The sequence below is a fragment of the Budorcas taxicolor genome, chromosome 13 (genome assembly GCF_023091745.1).
Source record: "Budorcas taxicolor isolate Tak-1 chromosome 13, Takin1.1, whole genome shotgun sequence".
Taxonomy (NCBI): Eukaryota; Metazoa; Chordata; class Mammalia; order Artiodactyla; family Bovidae; genus Budorcas; species Budorcas taxicolor.
Window position 1 is genome coordinate 81,353,650 of NC_068922.1, and position 20,345 is coordinate 81,373,994.

General features: G+C 47.7%; 1 protein-coding gene across 1 annotated transcript in view; it reads right to left on the reverse strand.

The window, feature by feature from the left end:
* BCAS1 (brain enriched myelin associated protein 1) overlaps window positions 1–20,345 on the reverse strand; it is an 86,294-nt gene that overhangs the window by 23,028 nt on the left and 42,921 nt on the right. The window contains exons 6-8 of the mRNA XM_052651143.1: window positions 18,606–18,740; window positions 11,460–11,636; window positions 114–155 (exon numbers count right to left, since the gene is read on the reverse strand). Coding sequence (XP_052507103.1) covers window positions 114–155; window positions 11,460–11,636; window positions 18,606–18,740 — 354 coding nt within the window. The remainder of the gene's footprint in view (window positions 1–113; window positions 156–11,459; window positions 11,637–18,605; window positions 18,741–20,345) is intronic.

Genomic DNA, 20,345 nt, shown 5'->3' on the forward strand with positions numbered 1-20,345 from the left:
GTGAATCACACTTGAAGCATGCAAGAACCCAGAACCCCAGAGCTGACGTGCCCAGGGGTCCATCACGCCAGAGATGAACATGGAATGATTCTGTCATTTCGCGTGTAACTTACATTCTCCTCTGCACCTGTGGGGACTGAATCCTCTTTAACTGACTAAAGGGAAGACAGAAACAAAAGCAAGAGTTAGGATGTTACCAAAACCAGGCCTAACAGCTTTCTGTGCCATTTTTGGACATTGCTTATGCACACCTTGTTCCAAGATGAACTCAAACGAGGTTTATACAAATATAAACAGTGTAAATTAAATGATGTATTTTAAAATGCAATGAAGGAACAATAAGCATACAGATGCAACCTGGATACAAATGGAGTGATGAGGGGATGCTACAGGAAACACAAATGGCAGCACTGGCTGCGGGCAGGTATTAATAACACATCTGCCTTGACAGTTCCGATCTGTCACCCGAGACAGTCACTGTTAGGTAAGATGCACGAGCTGCTCGGGAAAATTCTGCTCATATGTCCAGAGCAATCCAGCCTGTGATCCTCTGAGAGGAAGCAGGCACTGCTGTCATAAGCAGGGTCCTCAGCCTTATCCTGATGGTCGGGCAGTGGCCAGCATCTGAAGCTGCTTCTTACCAGCCTTCGATGTGGGCCAAGGTCATTGTGCCAAAGAATAATCGGGTTAAAATACTTCTATGGAGGGCCAGAAGGCTGGGGTCCAACATATCCAGCTTCCAATCCTGTTAATTCCTGCAGTAAGTCTAGCATCTCGGTCCTGCCCCAGATAGGAGCGGTATTACCAAATTCTATCAAAGGTCAATGTCACAATCACCCTATAGGTTTGCCAAGCTCCAACTCGAGAGTTCGTCTTTGCATATTTCTTGCAGTTGTTCTGACTCATTTTGAGGTGGATGGGTGGTGGTTACAGGCCACTGCGAGACTCACTTGTCAGAGCTGGATTCTCTTCCCAGAAAAGTAAGCTTGAACAAAATATTTCACAAAGAACTCCAGGGTGTCCATAGACCCTTGCATCTCTTCTCTTGGACGCCAGGGCAGGAACTCTTTCTCTGTCGGTGTTTACGTATTTATTTCTCTTTGCCTGTGCTGGGTCTCCGTTGCTGCCCCCGGCTTCTCTCCGTTGCTGCCCCCGGCTTCTCTCCAGTCGCGGCGAGCAGGGCCTGCTCTCAGTTGCTGGCCAGGACTTCTTACTGCGGTGGCTTCTCTTGTTGTGGCTCGTGAGCTTCAGCTGCTGTGGGACGTGGGCTCAGAGGCTTGGCTCCTGGGCTCCAGATCACAGGCTCAACAGTTGTGACGCACGGGCTTAGTTGCTCCGAGGCACGTGAGATCTTCAGGGACTGATCTCCTGCATCGGCAGGGGGATTCTTTACCACTGAGCCATCAAGGGAGCCCCATCTATGTCTATTTTGCCCCAAGCCCTGCCTTTATTTTTACCTTGAAAACATGCAGTGTGTGAGAGAGAAAGGATCTGACATTTACAAACATATCTTCTTTATTTGGCGCTTTGTAAACATTATCTGACTTTAAGTAGTCCCAAGCGGTCAGTATGCTGATCTTCACTTACACAGCAAGAAACAAAGTTCAGAGAGCTGGAGTCACTTGTTTAGGATGATAAAACCAGAAAATGATGGAAATGGTTCCAAAAGCCAGTTTTCCCCCCTTTCATGATGATTTGAAGGATCAGAAACATTTTTTGGTAACTGTGTGAGCTTCTTTCTCTTCTACCAGAACTTTCTCTCTAGATGAGATCTTCAGATTTGACCACTAATTTTTACTTATCTTCTTCTCACACTGAAGCTTACCTGAGCACAGAAAAATGTCCCTAAAATGGATTGTGGGTTTTCTGGAAGCTCCTGATTGTTGGAAAATCATAGAACATTCAGAAGCAATGGCCAGTAGTGTAGCTGCCTTGGAACCACACCCCTTCTTCCCAAGACCACGCGGGTACTGTTTAATCCTATGGAAAGGCAAAGAATTAAATGACATTTTAAGCAGACTGCCTTCAACCTGACCCACAAAAGTTTCAAGAGTCAATATACTGTGTACACTGAGCTGAAAAGCCCTCCCTCCATGTGAGAACAGCACTGCTGGCTTGCCAGGCTCTCTCTGCTGCCCGGGGCATTGGAAGGAGACTGGTTTGTGCGCTGGTTTCCTGTGTTGGGAAAGCTCTTGGCCATTGACGGCTCACTGTTTTCCAGAGGAAGCTGAGAGCTGAGTGCAGGCGAGGCTGAGATGCGGAAGGGACGCCTCCGGACAGTGAGGTTTCCATGATCTTCATCACGGCTCCACTCGTCCCGATCCTGCTCATGTTTCAGGAGTTGGCTTTTTAAGTATTGTCTGTTCCGAAAGATATGGCTGTCTCTTACTTTAAAGCTATACTACCCAGCAAAACACTCCTTATGTTGGGAATTAGTCCAGTGGACCATTTCTCAAAGTAATCTGCATACTGTTTCCACAATTCTTGACCTGTCCGTGTACATCTGTATTTACTTGATATTTTCCTTTAAGTTGACTATCTTTTCATTTAAACAAATGTATTTTAAAAGAAAACAGCTTGACATGAACGTCATATCAATGTCCTCCCTGTAACCAGAAGAACGTGTTAAAACCACTGCAATGCGTAATGGTGCTCATTAAATTCTAATTATTTTTAAGTCTTTGTTAAAAAGAGAGATCATCAAGTGTAAACACAGTAAAAAATGCTTCTTAAAACCAGGAAGAGATCTTATAGTTAATGTCACCAGAGGAAATGGAGTAGAATGGAAAGAAGATAACTCTGCATTACATGATGGATTAAATGTTTAGAGCTGTCTCCAGGAGCCATCTAAAACCAACTTGCACTTTCCTGTACATTTGCACACTAGCTTATGGGCCTAACCTTCAAGCTGGGGAAAGCTGAAATATCTGGTAAGAAGAAGGACCCCAGATTGGGTAATGAGACACCAGGTTCTTGTTGCCCTTTAGGGTCTGACACATGTACGGCAACCTGCTCAGAACCCAAGTCCTGAGCGTCTTGGACTGTGGAGTCAGGTTCAAATTCACTGTTATAGCTGTGCAACCTTGGGCAAGTCAACCACGTCTCTCTCAGCCTCAGTTCACACACCAAAAGCGGGCGCTTGGATGGTTGTTCTGAGGAATACACACAATACAGCCTGTGAAGGGAGAGTCGTGCCTGAGGCAGAGCTGAGACTCATCTACATCTGGGGGCTGGGGTCCGGCCACCGGGCAGCTCCTCCCAGGGCAGATGTCAGGACCTTCCTTTCCACGGGCGTCAGAGACACCGCGAGGTGTATGTAGGAGGGTAAGAACAACTTGAACTATGTTGCAATGAGGTTCAGGTGTCTACAGTCTTTTCTAGAAGTGAGGGGGTACGGGAGGAGCAGAAATAAAAATTTTAAGAACTGGGAAGAGATCTCATCCATGGAAGTAAGGACTCTGGGGAGCCAGCATCCTGCAAGGGTCGTTTTGGGGAGGATGCTGGTGGTTGGAGAGCCCCTTATCCAACCCAGCTTAGCTGCCCTCGAGCTGGGTGTGCCCTGGGGCAAAGAGGGCTGCATGGGTGCCAAGGGTGTCTCTCTGCCCCGAGCAGCTGCTCCCGGAGCTGAGCTTCCCAAAGAGAGTTTTCTCCACCGCCTCTCGAGTGGCAGGGGAGCGGCGGCAGGCTCCGAGGACATCAGCAAAGCGTCGGGTCAGGTGGCGGGGACCTCCTCCTCGGTGGCTCTGGGGGCGGAGGTGTGGTTTGTGAGTGATCGCAGGAGGAGCACAGAGAGGCCTCAACCGAGCCACGATCACCTTTCTCACAGTCCGAGAACTACCCGGACGGGGTGAGTCGGCGTGTGCACTGGCGTGCTTCAGTGTGTGGAAATGGCCAGCGCGAAGGCGAGGGGTGTGGCGCGCCTAGCACAGCGCCGGCACGGAGCACGCGCTCGATGAGTGGAAGGGACTCTCGCGCATGCTGGGGGGAAGGGGCATCACCTAGGCCTACCTGACCTACTTCAGGCTTTTCTTAGGGAATCTCCCTACACTGTTGATGGGAATGTATACTGGTGCAGCCACTATGGAAAAGGGTGTGGAGCTTCCTCAAAAACTAAAAACAGGGCTGTTAGATGATCCAGGAATCCCGCTCCTGGGCATATATGCAGACAAAATTCTAATTCAAAAAGATATATGCTCCCTAATTCACAGAAGCACTATTCACAATAGTCAAGACATGGAAGAAATCTAAACGTCCATCAACAGATGAATGGATAAAGACGATGCAGTGTACACACACTCACGCACACACTCACACGCACACGCACACACTCACACGCACACTCACACATGCACACACACACACGACACGCACTCACACACACACACTCACACATGCACTCACACACACGCACACACACTCACACGACACACACACGCACTCACATGACACACACGACACACATGCACACAACACGCACACACACTCACACAACACACACATGCACACACATGCGCGCGCACACACACAACACACACGCACATACACTCACACACTCACATACACACACACACTCACACACACACGCTGAAATGCCACTCAGTCATAAGACGAATGAAATATTGCCATCTGCAACCAGACAGATGGACCTAGAGATTATCACGCTAAGAGAAGTGAGTCAGACAAAGGGAAACGTCATATGATATCCCTTATATGCGGAATCCAAAATATGACACAGATGAATTTATCAGTGAAACAGAAACAGACTCACAGACACAGAGGAGAAATTGTGGTTGCCAAGAGGGAGAAGGGGTGCGGAGGGACGCATGAGAAGTTTGGGGTCAGCAGATGGAGACTATCACACAGAGAAAAGCTAAGCAATGAGGTCCTCCGTGTAGCACAGGGGACTGTACTCTATATCCTGTGACGAACTGTATCGGGAAAGAATATGGTAAAGAACGTATGACGTGAAAGTGAAACTGTTAGTCGCTCAGCTGCATCCAACTCCTTGCAACCCCATGGGAGCCCACCAGGCTCCTCGGTCCATGGGATTCTCCAGGCAAGAATACTGGAGTGGGGAGCCATGCCCTTCCCCAGGGGATCTTTCTGACCCAGGGACTGAATCTGGGTCTTCCATATTGTAGGCAGATTCTTTACCATCTGAGACACCAAGGACACATGTCTAATTGAGCTACTTTGCCGTTTAGCAGAAATTAACTTTGATAAAATAAATTTTAAATAACTTTTCCTGATTAATATCATGTTGCTTTTAAAATTCCCTTGTGTCTGGCCCAGACACATGGTTGTTCGTGAATCCCTTTGGAAGAGACATTTCTAACACTGCTCTTGGGTTATATTAAGTTCTAGCACTGGAACAGGTAACCGGATGGCATGGCTCTGTTAAAATATGTGATGAGCTGCTCCCATCAGGACAGTGGCACGGTGAACTTCATTAAACAAAAAGCCCAGGACGTCCTAACTTCAGCCCACTGTGCCAGTATTTTGAGATCCTTATTGCATATATTTTGGATTTTGCATTAATGAGACCACCCAGCTCATAAACTTGATAAATGTGCTTCACAGTTTATTGACCAAGTTACAAATAAAAACTCTGAATAAACAGGCCTGAGGCCAGATTCCAGACGCCACCCCGAAGGCAGCTTCATGCATGTGGTTCTGATCCTCTAATAAACATTCTTTGTTGGCCTGCTTCTCCCTATCTTGTGAACATGCCTCAGATGCAACTCTATAGAACTGAAGAAACATAGTAATACTAACAAAGATAATAATAAAACCCCACATTGTTGGGCTATGTGTTAGGCAGCAGGCTAATATATATATTTTTTACATTAGTATTCCATGTCAGTTTGCAAAACGGAAGCAGACCCCCTGTAATTTCTAGGTCTCTGTTCCAATACCTATTAAACTGTAGCTTTTATTCTAAAACCACGCCTCCCTTTGAAGTTTGAGGTGTGTCTCTAATTCTCCTTCAAAGCTGACATCCTGGAGCTCACATTCAATGTATATCTGTAACCAGCATGGCTTCCGTGCTCAGAACACAATGACAAACTCATCCAACAACTTCTGCTTTCTCTCCTCCTCTTTCCCACACAGCAAACGCCTGCGAGCTGAGGACTCAGCAGGACCAGATTCCAATCCATCATTTCCATTGCCAGCGAGTACGCTCTGGTGGCTAATATTTGAGGAAGAGGAGAGACGACTAACTCTTCCACATTGGGAATATGTGCCGGAAGGGAATTCAGACAGGAAGCAGAATCGGAGGGCACCACAACTCACATCAAAATGAAGACAGAATGATTCTAGAATGCAAGGTCGATCTCGGCACACCAGCGTCGTCAAGCCTCTCAGTCAGAGGAACACGATAAGGTGTGATAAGCAAACACACCGAAGGTGGGATTCTCATCCAAACCTCAAAACCAGGAGCGCTTCAATCCTTTTCAACAAACTGGACATCTGACCCTTATCTAGTGAGTTGCAACTTGTGCAGCTTTGTTAACAACGACAAAAACCCAGTTTGAAAGCTAAAGGATCTGGTTTGGACATTTATATTGCTGAGAATAAGGATCTAAACGGCACATGTACTTCTCATATAAACTCAACTTACAAGAGCGCCTCTCCTTTAAAGAGCACTGCAGTTCTTAGAGGAGTGCTTCTTTAAAATGCTGTCAGGTGGTAGCGCTTCGGCCAGTAGACACCCTGTTGCTACCGGGCCTTCCAGGAGCGCCATCGGGGTCACGCGGCAGCCGTTCCGCATTCACTGACTTCACCGCGGAGCTGAAGGAAGACCTTTCCTATCAGGTCTGAATGCTTAAGCCTGTCTTTCGAGTGCTTCCATAGTCATCCAGACCTAGGCCAGCCTTTTCTTGGTTTATTTATGTATTTTTTTGGCTGCACCATGCAAGCAGGCGGGATCTTAGTTCCCGGACCAGGCATCAAACCCCTGCCCCCGGCACTGGGAGTGTGGAGTCTTAGCCACCGGCCCACCAAGGAAGTCCCTACGCTGGGCTGTCTAACCGAATCCCAGTGGACTCTGGGATTCGCTTTGTGAGCAAATAAGCCATACGAGCCAGAGGGATGTTTAAATTCTCTTAGTCTACTTTGACCTACCCTGGCTGCCCCCTTGTCTCAACACCCGTGGCACTGGTAACCTGCACCCCCACGGATTAATATTAGACTCCACACTTGACTGTTTGGGAATGAAGCTGTCACTCCTCAAATGCCAGCCACTTTGTACCCACTGTCCAACTCCTCTCCCAGGTCATGAAAGGTAGGAATCATTTCCTGTTTTCAGAGTTGAGGAAAGTGAGGCTTAAGAGGGTTTAAATTCTTCGCTCACGTTCAAATAGTCACTGTCAGAGCTGAGATTTGATTCTGTGTCTCTTTGGCTTCAGAGCTCACATTGCTTTTCTACTTCATCATTTGTCTCCTCCAAAGGAAAGTAGGAAAAGAGCCATTTTGAAGATACTCCAAATAAATGCATCATTTACCAACCGCATACAGGCACACACACATACAGGCATGCATGTATTCATACATGTGCTGTCCCTCCAAGTGGATTTCAAGCCTTTCGACGGCAGCAGATGAGTCTGATATTCCCTTTGCACCGCACGGGCCGTGAGCTCCAGAAGTGGCACTTGGACACTTAGTTTGTAACCAGTGATGTCACACTTGAGCAAATGAGAGGAGCACTGTCCGCTGAGCACCTGCTACGTCCCGAATGCTCTCCACGTAAATGACGGACTCCCATAACAGCGCCATGAGACGGACGTGGTCCCTATGTCACAGGTGAGAAAGTGAATGCTCGGAAGGGTCAGATAATCCGCCTAAAGTTATAGAGTCCCATCTTTCTGATTCTGGCTATTGTGCCAACTTGCCATCCCCAGGGTTTCTTAAGATCAGCTATTCCGATCTTTTTACTCAGCAAGTGAGGAAAAAGAGACCCAAACAGAGTAAGTGACTTTCGCGAGGTCACAGAGCAAATAGTATCCCAATTACTCTGAAACGGTGCAGTCAGTCCACAGAACTGGGCTTAAACATCTTTTTGGCAAGCATAACAAAATGTGAAATTAATTTTCTCAAAGGTTATTTTTGTTTATAATAAGAACCACTTTAGCAATCAAGACTATAAATCAAAATAATGTATAATTTCATATTGACAGCCTTTAGGGGAAAATTTCATTTCTGATGTTCCTAATTGCAGACTTAGAGACTTCGAAATTTGTTTGTTTAAAAGCTTCTCAATTAAAAGAAAGCGAGCTTAGAGTTAGTGAAAATATCAGAATTTTCTAGTGTTTCTCTTTGCTCTCAAAAATTTTACAAGAATGGTTTTATAACCAAATCTTCTTCTAATTTAAAAAAGACAAAGACTGCCATTTTGCTCCTACAAGAAATAAGCTCCTCTAAGAGGATGGAAGCTACTGGAGGGCAGTAAGCTCCCCTAAGAGAACGGAAGCTACTGGAGGGCAGTGATCTGTTCCCTGATATTTTTTCAGTGCCTAGGACCTGCACACACACACACATTAAAAAAAATACTTAGCACCAAGAGAGTGATTAAAACTGCTGTGGGATGAGGGAACCTCCCCCTCACATCCATACAGATCTGTTTTCTCTGCATGCAAGAAGACAAGACAAGATCAGAGGTGATTTGGTTCAGTTTCTCTCAACTTCATCGTTTGTATGACCTACTAAAGAAATAAAGCAGATGCCGGTGCAAGAGCCAGTGAGACTGAAATAAATGAGTACCTGAGTGCCAAGTGGTCCTGACTTTTATTTTCAACGGGAAGAGCTGAAATTTCAAAGAGGAACCGGCGCATCTCTCATAGATGCCAAAGGTCAGGAAAGATAAAGCATGGGCGGTTTTTACGTTTAGAAGCTTCGCCAGACTGGCTGACACAGAGAAATGTCACAGTGGGCCTGACTCACGCCTCAACCCTCGAGCACGTGGGTGAGATGCAGGCTCCTCGGCCGCTGCTGTGTGACCCACAGGGCGGGGTTTTACCCATGTTCCTTAGTCCTCACCCATTTCCATGGCACGGGGCTATTACTGTCTGCACTTCTCGGGTGAGGAAGCCGAGGCTCGTGGAGGTGGACCGGGACTCAGAGTCTGATCTGTACGTCAGTGTGCCTCAAACTTCCATTGTTTGCCAACCTCCTGGGTAGCTTTGGCCACACTGCACATACCCTTGGGGCTTCCCTGGTGCCTCAGCGGTAAAGAAGCTGCCTCCCAGTGCAGGAGACGCAAGTTCGATCCCTGGGTCGGGAAGATCCCCTGGCATCCCACTTCTGTATTCTTGCCTGGGAAATCTCATGGACAGAGGAGCCTGGCGGGCTACAGTCCCTGGGGTCACAAGACTTGGACACGACTGAACAACACCCCACCTGTGGCAGCTGTGGCCGAGAGCGGCTCCCATCTCCCTGTGAGCGGGGCCGCCTCTGAGGGTCACGACTTCAGCGCCCACGACCTCTGTGCTCCCCCGCTGCTCCTTGGCAGTGACCGAGCCCAGAGAGTGCTGGAAGCCCGACACAGGACCCCTCGCGTGAGCTCTACTTGGCCCCCGCTCAGCAGCACCCCCAGCCAGAGGCCCTCCGGCCCTCTCCTCCTGCCGCTCTGCCCCTCCTGGGCCCCGCAGCCTCTCCCCTCCCACACCTCCCCACGCCCTTTATCCTCCACAGTGGTTTTCCTCCAAGAGACATTCTACATATCAGCTCTGTCTTCATGTCAGCCTCCTGGGGGGCCCCAATTTACTACTATTTACTCAGCACTGTTAACTGTTCAGTCGCTAAGTCATGTCCATCTCTGTGACCCCACGGCCTGCAGCACGCCAGGCCTCCCTGTCCATCACCACTCCCGGAGCTGGCTCAAACTCATGTCCATCGAGTCGGTGATGCCATCCAGCCACCTCATCCTCTGTCGTCCCCTTCTCCTCCTGCCCCCAATCTTTCCCAGCACCAGGGTTTTTCTTTCCAAAGAGTCGGCTCTTCGCATCAGGGGGCCAAAGTACTGGACCTTCAGCATCAGTCCTTCCAATGAATATTCAGGGTTGATTTCCTTATTGGCATTAGTACCATTAACTACATAACTCTTTCTTTGGATAACTTTTTTTTTTTCCCCCAGCTGCAGCCCGTGGCATGTGGGATCCTTGTTCCCTAACCAGGGATTGAACCCTCACCCCTGCACGGGAAGTGCAGAGTCTTAACCACTGGACACCAGGGAGGGCCTCCTCCTTGGATTACTTTTTTAAACTAAATACATGTAACCTCACCTTGAGCAAAATATATGTTAAATCTTGAGCTTATTTAATGTGCTAGTTTTATTTTTCCTAATACATTCTGAATAATACATACGATTATTGAAGTAAAAATGTCTGAATATGAGCCACTTAAATCTATCCCTTGCCACCAGTATATGGATGTAACTTACTCGGAAACTGTTCCCTTCATTATAGTGCTGATAAAATATTTTGTTAAAGAAAAAAAAGAGAGTGAAATTGATGAGGAAGGAGAATAAAGGTGGATCTGCCGAGTGACATCGCCCAAGGTTTTCACTAAGTATTACTGCTTGTGTTTCAGGAAGAACCCAGAAGGGAGATTTCTGTACAATGGAAAATCAACAGGAAAAGGTTTCCGAAATCCTGCTGGATTCTGGACAAGAGAAGAAACCGAATACCCAGCGGCATCTGTGTTCACCGCCTTCCTGGCACCGTGCACCAAGACGCACGGATGTGCCACTGGAATTGCTCATCTGGCATCTCCAACTCCCCCTCCCACAACTCCTTGCTCATCTTTGGCCACATTTAAAGCAGGCAAGGGCTCTGAACATGTGTGGCAGCTGAGGTTTGCTCGGCAGGAGGATCACAGAATAGCTCTCAGCATCAATCAGTGTGCCCACCTCGCTTCCTTGCTCTGCACCTTCACTCTACAGGGAAAACTCAGACAGCGGTTTGCGTGTTCCCATTGGAGGGCGCGCTGTGTGCCTGCCCTGGTGGTGAACTGGTTGATGGCTGTGGTTCTCCAACAGGAGAGCGAGGTCTCAGGGCTGCTGCCACCGAGGCTCTGTAGCTGGGGGAGGAGGGACGGAGCAGCCCAAGGCGGTCCACGGCGCCAGGGCGGGAGGAACCCGAGGACCACCCCCCACCACCCTGCACTAGAAAGAAGACAACCCACAGAACACCACCGCCCTCTGTCCCGAACCGGAATAATTCCAAGAAGGAAAATTCTACTTGTTCATTTCCTGTTCTTTCCCACAAAACACATGCTTGTAACACGACAGACGTTGCATTTTTCTCACGGGGTGAGTTACAAGTCTTCAGCTCAGTGGTGAGTTGAGTCAGCTTGAAGAAGAAACTCCATGCATCATTGAATACCGTGACTGGCCCACCAGAAACCATTTCTCAAGTCATCCTGGCCCCAGAGACTCTCCAAATCTAGAGACTAGGACTTACCTTTTTCCAGAACAGTTTGCCCAGAGGCAGAGAGCTGGGGCCCCCTTTTTCCTTGGCACCATCCTTTGCTGTTTCAGTGGGTGTAGAATTCTTGGCGGCCCCCTGGGGCTCCTGGAGCGTAATGTTGGCTTTGTCTAACTTGAGGTTGGCTGAAGAGGCGGCTGACTTTTCCTCTCCCTATAAAAGTTACAAAAAATGTTAATCATCGCAGGATTTCAAAAGCGAAAGGGCTTTTCTTTACAAATGTGGGCTGAGGTTATGCATGTTAAGTTTCCCTTTCACAACTTTCTGTATTTTCCAAATATTCCATGTGGTTGTGGATTTGTGTTAAAATCTTGGGAAAAGTCCAGATACTTCTCTTCTGCAAAAATATATAGAACCATTATGTATCATATGTATGTTAGTAACACATTAGGGCTCAAGGTGACAGAAAGGGGCACTTGGCTGTTAGAATGTTAGTTTGTGCTGAGGCCACGGGTCTTCTTTAGACTGTGGTCTCTGCAGAAAAGTGTTCTGAACATGCATCTCCAACATACTCATGTTTGTTTACACGATAAAGATGTATTGTCTTACTGATCCAAAATTTGCAATGAAAGATGGGTTCTGATACATCTGCTTTAGAAGAGAAGGGCTGACAGTCTGCTCTCACTCTGCCTGAGAGGTCACTGCAGTCAGTGGTTCCCAACCTCATGGGCCCCAAGCACTGGTTCGTGGAAGACAATTTTCCTGCAGACTGGGCTTGAGGGAAGGGTTTCGGGATGGTTCCGGTGCGTTACGTTTACTCTGCGCTTCATTTCTGCTGTTATTATATTGTGATATATGATGAAATAATTACACAACTCGCTTGTTACTCACTCACAGGGCTCTGATACGTGTCTGCGAATAACTGACCTGTTGCAGTCGCTGGGCAGCCAGACCTCTCTGCTAAGGATCATGGGTATCCGCAGCTGCTCCCTGCCCAGCTCCCTGGCTCAGCCCCTCCTCGGCCATCGGGCAATAGGCTCTCTCTCACAAGGAGCACCCCACCTAGACCCTCGCGGGCTTGGTTCACAGCAGGGCTCTAGCTTCCCCGAGAGCCTCGCGTGGCTGCTGAGCTGAGACGAGGCAGGGCTCAGGCAGCCGTGCAGGCGACAGGAGCCGCTGTAAGTACACGTGAAGCTTCACTCACCCGCCGCTGCCCGCCTCCTGCTGTGTGGCCCGGTTCTTAACAGGCCACGAACGGGTCCTGGCCCTCGGCCTGGCGGCTAGGGACCCCTGACTACAGCGATCTGTAGTCTACAGAGATCCAAAGATCTAACATCTATAGACTTTGTGTGAGGCACTCGGGACAGAGGTTTGGGTCTGATGAGCCATCCACAAGCCCCATGTCTCCACTTGTAGACGCAGCCTCCTCGTCTAAAGTAGATGCCAGTGAGTGGACGGACACTGGCATGGAGCCGCACACTCACTCAGGCCCTGGGCTTCCTGCCTCCCCACCCCCTCCCCAGCCCTCCTCCTCCTCCCCGCACTCTGAGCAGCCAGACCGTGCAGCGGGGGCCATCGGCCCTCCTCAGCGGGGCAGGGGAAGAGCTGGGAGGCTTACAGTCTCTCTGTGTCTCTACACAAGTGAGCACCATGTGAAACATTCTAACACTGGGCTCGTCTGGCCTAACCTCATCGTCTTACGCATCTCCATTTTAACGATGCTTGGTCCAGGGACTCGTGACACAACCTTTTAAATCCCCAGGGATGTCAGATCTTTGACTGCATTTTCTGATTAAAAGGAAAAAAAAAAAAGTCTGAGAGTAAAAACAGAGTGTGGAAACACTCAAACCTTTCAGAGTATTTCTGGTGTTGGAAAGAGTCTTAGAGGCCATCTAGCCCCATGCCCGAATTTTCATGAAAGGGGAAACAGGTCTGTGACCCGCCCGGCACAGGGGCGCAGTCTGGCCTCAGACCCGGACTCTCCTCTCCGAGCTGGTGCTCTCCCCACACTGCACATTACCTCTCTGAAGGAAGCTCACAGATCACTGAACTTCACTGTCCGATGCAAGACACAGTATCTTCTGTGCTGACTTTTTTGATACTAAAAGGGAGTCATTTATGGAGCAGATTCTACATTTGAATCAGGAGCTAAAGGGCCAATGTATAGAAATGACTTTTGTGACAGGTGATCCTGGAATAATCCCAGTTCCATTTAGAAACGTATAAAACCACATAATGCTGGGGTTTAAAATAACCTCTGCCTTGTATCAACAGTGTGATCAAACTGGTTAGGCTCAGACGATTCTGCACTTATGCATGTTCCAAATGGTCTGGGACACCTGGAGCTTTAAATGGTAATTAAATTAACGAGGACTGGTTGAAGGGGAAGTGCCCTCCACCAACTAGCTTGCTGTCTTTTTCAGAAAATAGGAGGGAGGCATGCCGATGTATGCATTTACTCGGGAAAATGTGATCGACTGCCCTCTATGACCTGTGACGGATATTGAGTGCTGGGGTGGCGTGTTCTCATGAAGAGAGAGAGACGCCAAACAAACAGTCCCGCAGGTGAGTGTGAAACCCCAGCTACGATGAGTGCCACAGGGCAGAGGGAAGGAGCCGGTGCTACAAGCAGGAGGGCGCTAGACCAGATCTACTGTGACAGTCGGGGAGGTCTGACAGAGGAAGGGAGACTGTGCTGTGATCTGAAGGGCGGCTAGAAACTAACTGGGGCAGAGGGAGGAGGCCGCTGGCCCAGGGAACGGCGTACGCCCAGAGCCCTCAGCAAGCGCCAGAGGCCAGGACAGAAGCAGGAGCAGCAGGAGGGGCCAGGCACGGTCCCCAGCATCAACTTCACTTCTGCTCTCCCGGGAAAATCCCCATTGGCTCGAGGGGTCCGTTTTAGACCAAGAATCTGGGCTGGGGGCGGGGCTGACCTCACTCCCATCTCTTAGCAAGCACTGTTGTTGGCTTAAGTAAGTCATCGGTCCTGCTCACGTCATACAGGAAATGCTCCATTACTCACTGGGTCCCACACTGTTTTCATTTAAATTCTGCTGCTTTGCTTCCTCTGTTGAGAGGCCGTGTTACCAGCTCAGGGCTGTCCCTTCACAGGTGCTCAGCCTGCTCAGTCAAAGGTGCATGGGAGTTACAAGAAAGAGCTTGGTTCTGGAGCTCTGGCCTTCTACCAGGGCAGGTCCAGTTGCTAAGCCCACAAGACACCTCTGGTTTGGCCGGTTTTGCCTCCTCCCCTCAGCCTCCTGTCTCCCTCAGCCCCTTGAAGAGGGAACTATGGTCCTAGGGAACTGGGCAAAGAGATGTCCAACTTTGAACTCTGATGTAACAGTGATAGAAGGCACCAGTGCCCAGCACCATTCCAAGCCACTGAATGTTGTAACGGCAGTCTGATGAGGAAGGAATGAATGACTGTGCCCATACTGGTGGTGAAGAACCCACTTGCTGATGTGGGAGACACAGGAGACTCAGGTTCGATCCCTGAGTCAGGAAGGTCCCCTGGAGAAGGAAATGGCAACCCACTCCAGTATTTTTGCCTGGGAAATTCCATGGACAGAGGAGGCTGGTGGGCTACAGTCCGTAGGGTTGCAACAGCTGGACGTGACTAAGCAACTGAGCACGCACGCATGCGTTATAGTTAGGGAAGTTTTGGTCCTGGCTGGTTAAACAAGTTGCTTGCGACCGCACTGATCAGCGGACAGAGTTGACCTCTGAATCCAGGGTGGGTGATACTCAAACCTGGACATTCAGTCCCGTGTCTCCTGCATTGTAGACAGATTCTTTACCACTGAGCCACCAGGGAAGCTCATAGTAGGTGCACAGCGATGTAACCAATGTATTGATGTAACTGCTGACTGTGCATCTCTCTGGCCAGACTGAGCTCTTGAAGGTACAAGCTTTTATGTAATTGTCACCGTTACATCCCTAACCCCATTAGATCCTGTATGTGGCTCAAAATGCATTATTAAATAAATAGCAAATTAATTGATGATGGGGACCACAGGGAGAGACCCACGCAGGATCCTGCCATGTCATGTTTCTGCCCATCCACCCCCTCGTACAGGGCTGTGGAGTCACAGATTGCCAAGAGTCGTCCTCTCCCTGCCCACACACCTCCTCGCTTCCCAGAGATGTGTTCCAAATGGTGTTCTGCCAGCATCAACTGAATTCATATTCTTTGTTTGCATTACGGTGGAGACTACGCAAGTTCTATCCATGTTTTTTGGAGAAAATCTCCTGGGTAGGGTTGCCAGATTTAGCAAATAACAGTGAGACCACAGGATGTCCTGTTAAATCTAAATTTAAGATCAACAGAGGACAATTTTTTGCCTAAGGATGTCCCAAATATTGCCTGGGACATACTTATGTTTATACTAAAAAATTAGCTGCCATTTATATGAAACTGAGTTGAACTGGGTACCTGTTATTTATCTGACAAACCTACCCGTGAAATTCAAAGGTATTAGAATTGGAGGTTGCGTATCAGAGGACCTTACCTTCCTCTGGAGTAACTTTTCATCTTCTTTTCACATTTGGGTGTGGAAGAGGGGAAGTGTTAGTAAGATATAAACACTGTACCAAGAACCAAAAAACAATGAATGTGTGGCAGAAGCTTATGAATCCCATGAGGTAGCTGCTGATATTTTACTGTCTAACCGACAGAGCAGGCACTGAGCCAGCCAGAGTGGGGAAGGGAGCATTTCTGGGCAAAGACATGCTAAACCCACGTCCTCTGTGTGCACGGCCGTGTTCAAAGTCTGCAGGGCGTGTGACAAAGTTTTATGCTGAAGCATCATGTATGATTAAGCCAAGAGAAAAAAGATTCAGATTCAGCAAAGAAATGCTGACCTCCTTATTATTTATAACAACAAATGTATTCCACTGATTAACTCCAGGCTTCTCCATTCTTTTAAACTAAGACAATCCTTTTTATAAGAAGGAAAATTGAGCTATAAAGAAACGAACCTAGGAGTTAACCAGGATTGGTAGCCCTTATATTCTTTTAGAGCAAAACCAGAGGACAGTGTTTTATCCTTGACTTTGCTTGGGTGAGGTCTCCTTTTTGGTCCTGGGTCACAATGAACTCAAGGAGGAGGAGTATCACACCTCCCAGAAGCAGGCACCAAGGTTCACTGGTGGACTCTGGCTGGTCTGCTTTAATGGCCCTTTCCCCCTGTCTTTTTGGATGACCGAACAATCCGTTGAGGAAAAGACAAACATTTTCTGAGGCAGGAAGGTAAAAGCCAACAGGGCCCACCAAACTGCCGTACAAATGAGAGTGGAGAACGTCTGGGACTTGTCCCCTTAGATGACGTAGAACAATAGACTGAATGTGACTCAAGGCAAAACCTTTGGTCTGCTGTAAGAACCCCAAAAAGGGTCACTTCCACATCACCCAGGAGTCCCAGAGTCCTCTCCTTTCCCCACAGGCACCTGAGGGGCAGGAAGGGAGACCAAGGGTTTCGGGAAGCCCTGGGAATACTGAACTTGGGTGGTCCACTTGTGGGAGGGGAAGAGACTCCGGAACTTGGTATTAAATGGATGTCAGGAGACATGCAGGTCTGCTGGGGGAGGGGGTGGCGGTGGGGGGAGGTGGGCAGTCATATCCGTCTTAAACTTCCAAAGTGCCCTCCTCACAGAAACTCCCTGTTTGGGAATTCAGCTAGATTCCTTTGCCCCAGTCTCTGACCCATTCCACCAGCAGTTACCAAATTGGCTACCGCATCCAGTAGTACCGCCTTTTAATTTCCCCTCCCCCACTGCAGAATCTCTCATCCACCCCCTTCTCTCTTTACAGAACAAAATAACCCTGCAGGGAACTCGAAGGGAGGCTTCATAATAGTTTGTTTATGCAAATATAGATTCAGCCAGGAGAGCTCTCTATGGAGCTTTTATTTGCATACACAGTCCAGGGACTCTAATATCCAGCTGGGGATGTTTTTAAAATCAGTTCATTCAATTTAGTGGAGAATGGTGGACATTTTGAACAACTTTAGAAGCATCCTGGCCCAAGTCAGGAGTGCTTTTAACTGATGACGGCTTTAGACAAATACTGGCATTTTCTTAGACACGAGAAGAATGCAATCTCCAAAGCTGACTTCTCGGTTGTCCTCACTTGTCAAGAACGTGGAGGCAGTTTGTTCTGCCTTCATTCATTGTTTGCGGTGCCTGGGCTTCCAGTTGGGTTCAGTATAAGTTTAGTTAATACAGGGAAGAGATGGAGCAGAGCGGGAGGCGGAAAAATCTCTAGGTTAGAAAAGTGTTTCCCAAAGTGCAGAAAGCAGACCATCGGTGGGACGAGAGACGACTTTGGGTTGAGCCAAGATTCGATATTAAATAATATTAAAACCGTAAAAATACTCCTCCTTTTTCAATTCTCATCCTTGTAAGACAATTCAGGAGGAAATCTCAGTCTGGCTCTGGTAGAGAAATCTTTTTAACATTTCCCTACCGTTGGCTAAGTGCCTTTCCATAAAGCTAGAAAGGCCAACGGTTCAGAGCTTAACATGAGCCAGGTAGCTAGAAGGTAATATCTTTTTTTATTGCTTATATAATGGTACCTTCTTATGAAAATTGATTCTGCTTTTCCAAGTGTGATGTAATGTCAAGTTTCAAGATAACTTTAAATAAGGAGTAAGTCAATTTCAATATAAAAATATTTAATAGATATGAAAGTCTTTCAGTTGTGTCTGACTCTTTGCAACCCCAGGGACTATACAGTCCATGGAATTTTCCAGGCCAGAACATTGGAGTGGGTAGCCTTTCCCTTCTTCAGGGGATCTTCCCAACCCAGGGATCGAACCCAGGTCTCCCACATTGCAGGTGGATTCTTTACCAACTGAGCCACCAGGGGAGCCCCAAGTAAGTAGTGGTATATCTCAAAAATGATGGGGCAGGTATGCAAACATTCAACATTTGGGAAACACTGGGTTAGAAGAATCTTAGAACCCTGGTCGACACTAGTGATCTGAGACATTTATAACTATGAGGACTTTAAAAAAATCACTGAAAATTGTCTCACACAGTATTTAATTTCCCTCTAATGAGCCCCACCACCCAAGGCTCTGTCTTCACTGAAGAGGAGCTGGGTGCACACAGGATGTGCAGGTTAGCCACAGAATGAAGACCAGGGTTCTATTTTTTTCCCTCCTAGTTTAACGAGATACAGACCTTATGCCTAAAGAATTTTCTGAAGGCGAGTCCTAGCCTGGGGCTATGCAGGTGCTTTTTCTTGGCGCCTTTAGCCTGGACCTCGGATGTCTTCTGCCCGGCTTGTCCATCAGAGACACTTTCTCCCTTAGATGCCTTTCGGGCAACAGCAGTCACAGCTCAGAACTTTGTTTTTAAACAAAACCCATTTTTCTCTTTTGTTTTTAAGTGCGGTAATCCTGGTTGTCAACTATCTACTGATACATCACCCCCATCTTCCAATCCCAAGGTATCATGTGAACACTTATCTTTATCAAATTCTCAGACTCGGCTAAAGAGCACTGTCACCGTCTATTTTTTGTTACACGTTGATTTGCAACACGGTAACCTTTTTAAATGACCCAGATTAGTGCAGCTCCATCTGCTAAAGATAATGACAAGATTTTTAAGCTTTGTCTATAGGTCATGAAATAACCAGGCGAAAATTTTTTTAACACGAAGGAGAGAATGAAGTCCCTACTGGATGGCTTTAAATATCTAAATGCTATTGTCATGTGAAGAAGAAAAAAATATATACCTGAAGATAAGCAACTTGTTTTTGCATCCTGGACTCAAGGCAAATCCTGCCACTAAGTGGCTTTAATTCTCAAACTGATCTCCCCTTTTTTGGTATTAGAAACCTCAGGGGAACAGTATTACCCACAAAAGATTCAACTGATTTCTAGATGGGCAGATCTCCTGGGCAAAAGATGTTTCTAGAATGAGCCAATCCTCTGAGCCAAAATGAGACAAAATTGGGACTAAAATAGCCCAGTTACAATTATTCAGAATTGCTGACTCAAGTCACAAATGCTGGGGGATTTTGAGTGTGCTAAAAATTGCCTAGAGCCAAATGAGAAGATGGACAAAGGTTTCAAAGGCACGAATCGAAGAACCTCAGTAGAAAACATGTCCAGGAGACAAGCGTGTGAACCAGGTTGGAAGGTCTGTTTGTGGGTGTCACAGGCAACCTACATTCACAAAACCCTCTTTTGAGATCCAGTTGCCTCAGTAATGAACCCACCCCTCTCTGGGCAGAAGCATGAGATTTTTATCTCTAGGTACTTTCTGCTGGGACCACATTCTAGGTGAGGCAGGAGCAGCTGATGAGAGGGAGGGCCCCAGGTCACTCGGAAAGCCACACGTCACACCCACACACCCTACTGTTTTCAAACAATGCAAGTCGCAGAACCCAAAGAGAAACCCGTGGACCCAACCAGTCACTGAACTTGACCCTAGCAGCCTTGTAGCAAATAAATAACTTTATAGGAAAATGCACGTAGATGCCTCAGATATATCTTTCTTCCCCCCACCCCTCCCAACGGCAAAAGAAAATTCTAGAGGAACCGATCAATACAAGCCAAATGTAATCCTGGTGTCCAGTCTGTCCTGCAGGGATTGGGGAAATAGGAATCACCTACATTTGAGTAGAGCTCCCTGGGCTTACCAGGCATGGTCACACCTTCAGTCCTGGGGGTGGGGAGATAGAAGTTTTATTGCCTCGGCTTTACAGATGTGGAAATTTGTGTTCAGATGGGTTAGGATCACACAGCCTTCGAGTAGCAGGACTGTGGCTTGAACACAGGTCTGAGACAAATTCTAGGATCTTTTTCATAGCTCAGCCCCTTCAAATATGGGAAGCAGATGGACCAAGTTGGCCAAGCCGTTTGTTTGGTCCCAGTGTCTTTCAAAGCACTTTCAGTCACCAAAAGGAGGACACAA